The sequence below is a fragment of the Terrapene carolina genome, unplaced genomic scaffold, assembly GCF_002925995.2.
Source record: "Terrapene carolina triunguis isolate 2854851 unplaced genomic scaffold, T_m_triunguis-2.0 Scaffold96, whole genome shotgun sequence".
Classification (NCBI taxonomy): Eukaryota; Metazoa; Chordata; order Testudines; family Emydidae; genus Terrapene; species Terrapene triunguis.
In genome coordinates this window covers 40,167,757-40,179,133 of record NW_020664447.1, presented here as the reverse complement: position 1 = coordinate 40,179,133, position 11,377 = coordinate 40,167,757, and the positions used below count along the sequence as shown (strand labels likewise).

Genomic DNA, 11,377 nt, shown 5'->3' with positions numbered 1-11,377 from the left:
TTGGTGCACAGTAGGCTAGTCTGAGGTAGTTTCACACTACAGCTTGCTTCAAACTAATAGTTTGTCTACACAAGCACCTTGCTAATGTTTAGTGCTGAACAATGCTTTGAACTTGAACATGCTAAGTACTATATACATACGCAGGTTATAGGGGAACAAGGGGAACTTTGCTCTCAAATCTGTCCCTACTTTATTCAATGAAGCCCTTTTGAACTCCAATACCCATATGGCAGCATAACTGATTATAGCTACATATGGGCTACCTATGTTTAGTTTCATTTCTTCAGCAATTTGCACTCTGAGCTCATTGCTGTCTTTAACAGCCTTCTGCAGACTTTGGCCCATCTCCCATTCACAACGCCCAGCAAGCATTCAGTAACGGATTACAAAGAACATATCTAATCAGGAAATAAATGTAGATCCTAACTCAATTGTATTTGGCACTTCTCCCTGGGGCACTAATTTTCAGTTCCGGATCCCCTAATCAGTTTTTCAGGATCACAATTAGTGGCCAAGACCACACTAATCAGGCTCTGGGAAAAGAGGGGTAGAGGTGTTACAAAAGGCCCTCCAGGATCATGTGATCTGAGCTTCAATGTAGACAGAACTTAGACTACTACACATCATCTAGGTTGCCTAGATGAGGGATCATTACTCCTCAGTAACAGTGTACACAGGTAAGTTTGCTTCTGAACTCAGCCATTCCAGCTTCTAAGTAGGATCCGTTTGAATAGTATTAAAGAAGTTAGCACACATTTCTTAAAGAAGGCTGAAATTGGTTTGTCTTCACCCAGGCCTATTGGGTATAACTTGGCTGAGGCAATGACCAGGGATGGGATATCTTGTTGCAAAACAATAAGATTGGAACTAAAGTAACTGGACCAATAGTAGTTGAAGAGCGCTTACATCTCCAGCACATGCAAAATCTGCGAATTTGACTGAATGTAGCAATTCAAGATTTTAACATGGGGAAGGTGGTTATTCTTAAGTTTTGAACTTGTTAAAATTGAGAGAGAGCCTTTGCAGCAAAGAATATTTGATCCTTGCAAACTAATAATACCTATATAGATATGCTAGCCTATATTTTCCTAAGTGACTAGTGATTTTGAGTGAATCGATTTTTGGGAATCCAATTTGAGACACTTTAAAGAGACCTAATTTTCAGAAGGTGGGTGCTCAGCACTTTTTGAAATACAGGGGCCCCTTTGAATTGTCTCTAGTTGGGCACCCAAAAACTTAGAAACACCAAAATCACTAGTGACTTTTGAAAATGTAGGGTGGCTGTATTTGCATGTAAACTAGCTTACTATATTTTCCCCAATATTTTGTAATTACTTCAATACACTGGGTCAATCCGAATGCATCTTTGCCAGGGAAATTAAGATACTTTTTATAAAATGGCAGTTCTGAGCCTAGATGATAGGCAATATCTCTTATGTTACAAGAGCTGCTTTGTGCTGTACTGCTTGTCAGGGCCCACAGAGGATACGAATCCTTCTATACCCAAGGGAGAGTCTCCTTTTATCGTAAGTAGTAGGGACTTGTGGTTTTAGACCAAAAGGTCCCTAGTTCTATCTATACAGAAGTCCACACAGATGTGGGATAACTAGTCAGCAACCTGCTCTAGAATCTGAACTCCTGGTTACACTGGATTCCGCAGGATGAGTTTTAGTCAATTGGTGGAAAAGAGAAGAGTAAGTATTGTGCATGTGTAGTACTGGTGCTTAGTGAATAAATATCAGACCTGCTCAAACATGTGCAACTGCGTCACCCTCTACAGTTGGTTATAGGGGTTTTGGTTACAGCTGGATCACAGAGAATGTAAAGCCTGAAGAATGAAGTGTGCATGGCCAGTGATATAACATTCAGGATACCAGCCAGAAAAGGAAGTGCGCAAAAGAGAAGTGGTCCCTTTGTTTAACATGTACGGGGAAGCATCTAATATCAGTGTTCCAAATAACGTCAACTGTCACCAAAATGGCTGCCAAGAGAAACCAAAACCCCTATAACCATAAGAGCATTATCAAAAGCACTCCACAATTTCTGCAATGCGGAGAGGTTTCTCTCAGTGTGATTGAACCTCTGTGTGGCTGTATTGAACAGATTTGTAAAGGTACTTGGTCACAGGGTGAATGGTACCAACCTCTGGGTTTAACTTGAAAGTGCGCTTTAAAGGCTGGCCTGGCTTTATACCCCCCACATCAAAGACGATAGAAGTAAGTTCATCATTTATCAGAACGTCTTCGTCAAAGAGAGACAACTCCAGAATGTTCTAAAACAAAGCAGAACAAAACAGTATTCAAGGGATGGATTGGAGGGGGGAAGATAGACACACTTGGTACTCTCTCTCTTTCTGTGTACATAGCTGATAAACAAAGGGCCATATTCATGTTAACAAAAGCAAGTTGATGGATGAAAGTGATATAAATTACTTAGTATTGCTATTTGTTTTACTCTCTATTGTTTATAATACACCCTTTTAGAGGCCTGAAAAATTAAGAGTCCTTCTGCAACAATTTTATCTTTCCCCATTTGTAGAATTTGCCCTGTTCCAAAGAGCTTATGACACAGTGGAGGATGTGGGCTTGTTAGCCCGTAGTTGGGATGTTTTTTCTGGAAGAGATTTCCTAATGTTTCGATGGTTCCTCTGGAAGAGGTTTCCTAATGTTTCCCAGTTAAAAGGAACACACAGGACCCAACTTGTTTGGAATTTCTTCTTAACTCAGCACTGGTTTGCCTGAGGAAAGGATAGCAGTTTCCTCCCTTTCAGGGTGATTCAGGAGCAACCAATAACTTCCTGATCATCACTGCTACTGGGCAGAGGCAAGCCCAGCTGGGATTAACAGACAGGTGCACTAATACACAAAGTACAGTTGCCTATAAATGGCCTGTGCAGTAGCGTCATGTTTCAAGGAGACTGCTAAACTACAGAAATGCTCCGGCGTAGCCTTAGCAGTAGCAGCCAGAATTTAAGTGTCCTCATGAATTAGGGGGAATATAAAGCTCTTTGTTATTTTATTGCTTTTATTTTGGTAATCTAACTCCTACCTGTTTGTAACTTTCTGCCTACTTGTCAGAGTCATTTATCAACCCAACTCACGCTCCCAGCAGCCACAAACAACCATGACACAGACCTGGTCCAGCTGGGAATCAGTATCTGTTAACTAATTTCTGCAGAGAGGGTTTTGGTGTTTTTTTTTTTGTTTGTTTGTTTTTTAAAAGAGATGCCATCATCTTTTAAAAAATAATATCCTTATTTATCTATCACTAGTGTCAACATAGAGCACTGTCGCGGACAGAATTTGAAAAGTTTTCATCATTCATGCTACACTACTGTCCAGCTTTGTCACATATTGACAAATTTACTCTCTCTCCTCTCATGACTTTTAATTCTGTATTTCTGTAATATTGGAATTATTGCAGCCAGTAAAACAAACTCACAGTCAACTCATATATCACAAACTTATTTGAATTTAGTTGATCCCAGCATTCTTGCCCACACAGTGATATTACCCTAATGACTAGGACATTAGGGCAAATACAACCATGAGAAGACAATAGCCCCAGGGTGGGAGAATGAATAGCCCAGGAAAGTTTACCTGCATTATCAAGGCATTTCCCGAAACTTTATGGGGCCAATATCAGATTGCTTGATCACGGTCTATGATGGTGACCAATATTGTCTCATTGTTTCCTTATATTCCCTGGTCTGTCTGTATTCATCTATTTTCTCTTGCTTTATGCTTTGATTATAAGCTCTTTGGGGCAGGAACTCTTTTTGTTCTGTGCTTGTATAGTGCCTAGCACAATGGGGTCCTGGTCCATGATCGGGTCTCTAAGACACTACAATAATACAAATATAATATTCATAATACTCTTTTCCCCCAAAATGCATCAGACGGTACTAGAGAAAAAAAAATCCTTCTCTCTCCTTAGCTGTGATTTTCAAGGGTGTGAGCAGTTATGAATCAGCTCTTTTGGTGACTATGCAGGGACTTGGGGAACATGTTTGGGTGTTGCGAGCAAAGGGCACCTGCAGGCTCATATGAGACATTTTACATGAAATGACTTTTTTTTGTAGTAAAGATCCTTTGATTTTTTTTAAATTCAAGATCCTGCCACCCCTGGAGCACCAGATAATCTGATCTTCTCCATATCAAAAGGCTCTCCCTCACCTTGACAGCACTGTGGATTCTGTACTGGAAGGTTTCATTCCACTCTGGATTACTGGAGTTGTCAACAACCTGAGTTCGATAAGTGACTGGAGATGCAGTTGGTAGACGCAATTTCACAAAGCAGTCTGCCTTGGACACTGGAATGAAAAGTACAGAAGAATGGTATCAGAATAATTCTAATCAGGTATGTGTCATTGCTTTCTATATTCTATCATGTCACAGGATTGTGCAGAATTAATCAGAAAAAAACAGCTGGACTGGCTGGGAGAGTATTCTCATTAAGACACAAATATTTTCAACAGCAGCAAATTGAATTTCTTTTCACAGAAATAGTTCATTTTTCAGGTATGTCCCAGTGTTAAACCCCCTTCTTCAAAGGGACACTGCTGGGAAAAGGGCTAGTGCTCCAAAGAGGTTTCTTCTTCTGAAATTATTTTACTGCTATTTGGACAGTAGAGGAAAAGATCTCACTCTGCCATTCTTTAAGTATATTAGCTTATACCATGAACAGAACACCTTGCTTTCATGTGCAGTGGGATCCATGCCCCAGAAGCCTAATGCAAAAAAATCAAACCACGTTTCTGAGTGCAACAAGAGTATCAGAATACGGGCACTAGAATAAATCTAATTCTAGTGTACTAAGGTAAAGTGAAACACTCAGGTTGTGCAACATGCATTGGTTTTCTGTTCTCCCTAAAGACTGCATAAAGACACTAGTGCTGAGTTCAGAGGCTATTCCAAACAAGTTAGATCCTGTGTGTTCCTTTTAATTGGGAAATGTTAGGAAATCTCTTTCAGAGAAACCATCAAAACATTAGGAAATCTCTTCCATAAAGTACCTACATGACAGGAAATTCTGACACTTAGATCCAAGCATGTGATCTAGTCCTGCATTCACAATCAGGATTTCATAGGTTTGTGAATTCTGGCAGAGACACACACTATTAAGAGCTGGAAAGCTCATGTGATAGAACTCAGTGGGTCATAATCTAGATTAGATACCCTCACAACTGTCTTAAATGTCTTCTTAACATATATTAAGCCATGAGGACCTATAGATTTTTTCCAGGTATCCCTGAAAACAGGATGCAGCATAGAAAGAAACTTGTTCAGGCAATACATTTTCTTTAAATTCCCACATAATCCAGCCTGGAGTAAAATTCTCTTCAGGCCTGTTCTACATGAGTCATATCTTGGCCTATTAAACCCTGCAGCTTGCCCAGGAAACATGGCTTTTATCTGAAATGCTTTTTGCTAATGTCCTTATTTCACTGTAATGGCTTCACTTTCAGGACTGTGCAACTAGCCAAGGTACAATGTCAAACAATGGAGCTTCAATGAAATACAAGCGATATTAAACTGAAGATTTGGGGGACTAATTCTTTTACCACTATACTGCCTCACCAAACCTACACAACTGCCATCTGCCTTCATCCTGTGGTTTATCCTCCACAGCAGGGCACTCCCAGATAGCTTCATGTTCCCATAGAAACTGTTTAAGGACGTGGGACTTCCCCCTTTTCCCATTCCCAAAAGGGAACAGTTCTAGTCCTCCAGCCAGAATACCCTCCAGCCAGGCTCCACCCCTTCCCCAATGAAGTCAAATAATTTTGGATGGCTGATTCGATCCACTTCAACAAACAATCATAATAAGGACTTGTCAAAGACAAAGAGAATCATACAGAGATGGGCTGAACACTTCAGTAGTCTACTCAACAGACCATCCACAGTCGATCGACGAGTCCTTGACCATTTACCTGAGAGACCCATCAAAGAGGATCTCGATCTCCCTCCATCAGTTGAGGAAGTTATAAAAGCCATCAAACAACTGAACTCTGGCAAAGCATCTGGAAAGGATAGTATCCCAGCAGAATTGTATAAAGGAGCAGGCCCAAAGGCTATCGAGGTGTTTCATGACATCTTGAGTAGCATTTGGGAGGAAGAAGAAATGCCACAAGACTTCAAAGATGCTATTATCATATCACTGTTCAAAAACAAAGGCACCAAAGCTGACTGAGGAAACTAAAGAGTCATTGCTCTCCTCTGTACAGCAGGCAAAATACTAGCTCGCATTCTAATGAACAGACTCATAGCAGACATATCTGAGGAGAATCTGCCAGAAGCGCAGTATAGTTTTAGACCAGGTCATAGCACTATGGACATGATCTTTGTTGTAAGGCAGGTCCAGGAAAAATGTTTAGAGCAGAACACGGACCTGTATGCAGTTTTCAATCTATTTGACCAAAGTTTTTGATTCGGTCAACACAGAGGGTCTATGGGCTATTCTACATAAACTGGGCTGCCCAAGAAGTTTCATACAAATCATCTGTCTGTTCAATGTCCACATGACAGTACAAGTCCTCGCCAGTGGTGACTTTTACGAAGCATTTGAAATCTCGAATGGAGTGAAGCAAGGCTGCATACTCGCTCCAGTGCTGTTCAACTTGTTCTTTGCTTGCGTTCTCAACCATGCAACAAGGGACTTGGATCAGGGGAATATACATCCCACTACTGACTCGATAGCTCCCTCTTTGATCTTCGAAGACTCACTGCTAAGACCAAGACACCGGAGAGGCTTCTCGTCGAGGCACTTTTTGCAGATGACTGTGCCTTGACGGCTCATAGACAAGACGACCTTCAGGTCAACGTTGATAGATTTCCTGAAGCATCCCAGCTCTTTGGCCTCACCATCAGACTTGGGAAGACAGAGGTCTTGTTCCAACCAGCACCTCATTTCGATGCCCCAATGCCAGCCATCTTCATCCAAGGCACACAGTTGAAAAATGTGGATCAGTTCAAGTATCTGGGCAGTACCATCTCAAGTGATGGTTCCCTTGATAAGGAAATTTCCTCTAGAATTAGTAAAGCCAGCCAGGCCCTTGTCCGACTTCGAACAACAGTTGTTAACCAACACAACATCCGTCTCTCCACCAAATTGAAGATCTACAGTGCAGTGGTTCTAATGTCTCTCCTACATGGATCTGAGACAGATTCATAGCTTTACAGACATCACATTAAACAGCTTGAGCAATTTCGCATGTGACCCTCGCTCAATAATGAGCATTCACTGTTAGAACAGAGTGACCAATATTAAGGTCCTTGAGAGAGCAAACATAACCAGCAATGAGGAAATGTTATTAGGTGGACTGGGCATGTCATCAGAATGGAAGACCACCGTCTCCCAAAACAGATCTTGTATGGGGAGTTGAGTCAGGGCCAAAGAAAGAAGGGTTCTCCACATAAGCGCTTCAAAGATAATATGAAGAGCAGTCTCCAGTGGGCTGGCATCAAACTCAAAGAACTTGAGCAAATGGCTCAGAACAGGCTCATTGGAGGTCTCTGACAAGATCAGCATGTGATTAGTTTGAGCGGGATCGATGAAATTATCTCCAGGCTGCACGTGAAAGGCGCCACAGAGCTGCATCATCAAATATCATAGATACAGACTTCCCATGCCCTCAGTGCAGCCGATTCTGTGCATCAGGATTCGGACTGCGGAGTCATATGCGTAGCCATATATGAGAATTGCGACAATATCATCATCATCATCATCATCAGTGATGGACTACCAACATAAGGTGTTATTACAGAATCCATCACTTCAGTATTATCGTAGCTTTAGCTGTATAGATACTCAATATTTAAATAAATTTAGTATTGGATGTTATATATGAATCTAAAAACAGACTACCTCAATCTCAAGATCCATACTAATTAAAAAAACACAGTAAACCCAAAATGGCTAAGGGGATTTTAAAAGTCATGGGGCTGTAAAAGCAAATATTAAAAAAAGGAAAGGAAAAAGTAAACAAAAATGGATGGGAGGGCACAAAACAGCTTTACTTTTAGCATCATTCATGCACATTGTGTCCCCAAAGGCTTTACAGAGTTAAACAGTAAGCATAACAAAGGGAGAAAGAAAAGGGGGATTGTAGTCCAGGGAGAAGACAGATGTATAGAGGCTCGAACTAAGATGGAAAGTTGATGCAGATAGTTGCAGGAAGGCAAGAGTTGCAGGGTAGAGTTGCACTGTGGTGAGACTGTGTGAAAGAACACAGTGAAGGCCATGGCTGGATGTGCACAGGGAGCAGAAACATAAGAGGTACTAATTTGAATCCTGGCTCTATTTCAGTCCTTGAAAATATATAAATACATTTTAGTAGGAAAAAGTTTTATGTAAATATATACTGAAAATGACCGATTCATAGATTCCCAGGTCAGAAGTGACCATTGTCATCATCTAGTCTGACCTCCTGGGTAACACAGGCCAGAGAACTTCCCCCATGCAATTCCTAGAGCAGATATTTTAGAAAAACACGCAAGCTGTGGGGATGCAGTGTTACATCAACCAGAGGAAATGCGGGCTATGTTACAGTTGTGCATTGTGTAAAACATTAGTCTGCACAACATTGGTCAAGTACTTACACAGATCTGTACCCTGGATGTTTCTGGCTCTGAGGACTTTTACTGTGAGGTTGTAGTAAGGATGCTTCTCACGCTGTAAAGACAAGCAGGTTCTGTGTTAAACTCAGCCTACCTTCCACAAACATGCAAATATCAAGATAAGGGAATGACGTGGAACAACCCGCACAGGGTCCACGATAGGTAAATCTCAGTTTTGAAATATAAGAACTATATGAAATTGAGAAAGTGAAGACATAAGATGGTATCTCTGAATAAGGTGGGTGAAGGACAGAGACAGAGCACCTTAGTGAAGAGAAGCTGAGAATTAAATGAATTCCCATCTCACCACAGGTAAAAGTGATCTTTTTTAGGGTCAAACTGACAATCATAGAAGAAAGAAGAACTCTTTAGGGCTCACTGTTGTTACAGCTCAGTTTCAAATAGCTTAATTAACCCTATTACTGCTGAGCTATAAATTAGATATGTTAATTTTTAAAACCTTCCTCCTAATTTAGCGTGTCCCATTCATTTGTACAGAACACTTGAGCTACATTGCTATATTGACTACAAGTCAGTTGGCCTGGGTTCTGAGACTCGCTGCCATGGGTCCTTTTTTTTTTTTTTTTTTTTTTTTTTTTTTTCCCCTTTCTTTTTTTTTTTTTTTTTTTTTTTTTGTAGTGTAGACATATCCCCATTTTACAGATGGGCACTAAGGATAAGATTCCTCCCCCAGCTTACCTCACAAGGGTGTTGTGAAAATAAGTTGTTTGTGAAGCACTCAGATACTATAGTGATGAGCATCAAAGAAAAGCCTATCAGGAAATTAATAATTCTGTTTTCAGAGCAGGGTTTGAATGGGACAAATACTGAAATATGAAGATAAAACAAAATATTCAGTGCACTGAATGAGGCAGGGGTCCAGTGGAAATATACTAAGTGATCATGTAATTAAAGACTATTGCAATGCATGCAGACAAGGGGAGCAAACTAAGGTTGCACAGACAATGTTAGTAGTGACATTTCCTAAGTTTTGAGCGTTTGTCTTTGTAACCTTAACATTCTTATAATTTTTTTTTTTTGAGTGTAATATACATCAGAGCCATAATTAGATCTTCTTCTCCCCTCTGCCAGGTTAAACACATTTTGTTTTTGAAGCTTTTCTTAATAGGTTTTTCTTCTTTCAATATCCCAAACTAACCTCTCTACCTAAACCATCCGCCTCTCTACCTTCCCAATACTTGGTCTACAAGTTGAAGGAATGAGATACATGGCTCTTTGTAAGGTTATTTTTCCTTCCTCCCTGGTGGAAAATTGCTACTGCCCTGTAGGCTGTTAAATGCAGAAAGGATTTGGTTGCAAAAATGCCTGCCATCATGAGTGACTGAACTCTCCTGACTTGAGACACAAGGTTCCATAATATTGACATCTAGGAGATCACACAACACCAGCACACATCCCACTCCTTCACTTCACTCTGAAGGATGTCAATGTACATCCATGTGTTGCAATCCCAATGATAATGATCCTCTCCAAGAGCCTCTGAGAAAAGATGTTTGTCAACAACAGCCACTCAGCTGGATCAACATTCTCCAAACAGAGGAACTTCCACAACATAAATTAAAGACTCAGGAGCACAGCAAAGATCTCTGCCAGCTATGAGAGCTAAGTCTGTTCCAAGTCCCATGCTTTTAAGTAAACTGGCACCTTTCTGAGTCTAATGCAGTTTTATTTCATCAGAGACAAGGTGGTGTCATAACACATTACATTACAAGATAAGCATGCACAGTAAACCCAGAAATTAAATGTGACATCACCAAGTTTGCACTACCTGAGTCCCAGGGGCGAGGCAGGCAGGGCCGGAAGAGTAGCTGGTTCCTAGCAGAGCAGCTGTTCTATGTGAGGAATGAGTGTTTGTGCAACAGATTCAAGTGTGAGACAGCTCTTGGAATTGAGTTTATGGCCCATGTGCCCTTTCTCCATATTAGGCATATTGCACCCTGGGTGAAATGTACTTCCCTGAATGAGTGGCCCTTTTTTGTAGGGGACTTCACATTGCCTAGGATGGAATTCTCTTTCCTGCCCCCGCTCCAACTCCCCACTAAGAACTTGATGCCTCTTGTCCAGTCTGTGGGCTGGAATATCTGCTGGAGCTCCTCTGCAGACCCCTAAGAGGGGCTTCCCAGCCACTGGATTAACACAGCTACAAATCTAGTGGTTCTGTCTATAACACAGTGCAGAAATTCTCGCCTTCCCCATTTTATATGGGTTCAATGCAGACAGGGCCGGCTCCAGGCACCAGCCTACCAAGCATGTGCTTGGGGCGGCACCTGGAAGGGGGCGGTGCTCAGGCCCGATAGCGGGCCCGCGGCCGGGCTCTCCGCCCTCCTCCCGGCGCTCCGGCCGGCCGGGGAGAGCAGGCCCGCGGCCGGGCTCTCCGCCCTCCTCCCAGCGCTCCTAGGGTTACCATATTTAAAAAATTTAAAAAAAGAGGACACTCCACGGGGCCCTGGCCCCGCCCCTTTCCCACCACCGGGCCCGCCCTAACTCCACCCATTCCCTGCCCCAACTCCACCCATTCCCCACCCCTTCCCCAAAGTCCCCGCCCTAACTCCCCCTCCTCCCTCCCAGCCACGCGAAAAGGGCTGCCCAAGCACTACCGGCTTCACGGTTTGCTGGGCAGCCCCCAGACCCTATGCCCCTGGCCGGCGCTTCCCCAGCGCAGCTGGAGCCCGGGAGGGGAAGCACCCAGCCAGGGGCGCAGGGTCTGGAGGCTGCCCGGCAAACCGTGAAGCCGGTAG

At 42.3% G+C, this 11,377-nt stretch overlaps 1 protein-coding gene across 1 annotated transcript in view; it reads right to left on the bottom strand.

The window, feature by feature from the left end:
* LOC112104914 (cytosolic phospholipase A2 zeta-like) overlaps nucleotides 1–11,377 on the bottom strand; it is a 37,649-nt gene that overhangs the window by 24,215 nt on the left and 2,057 nt on the right. Inside the window, exons 2-4 of the mRNA XM_026651450.1 lie at nucleotides 8,601–8,673; nucleotides 4,176–4,312; nucleotides 2,144–2,272 (exon numbers count right to left, since the gene is read on the bottom strand). Coding sequence (XP_026507235.1) covers nucleotides 2,144–2,272; nucleotides 4,176–4,312; nucleotides 8,601–8,673 — 339 coding nt within the window. The remainder of the gene's footprint in view (nucleotides 1–2,143; nucleotides 2,273–4,175; nucleotides 4,313–8,600; nucleotides 8,674–11,377) is intronic.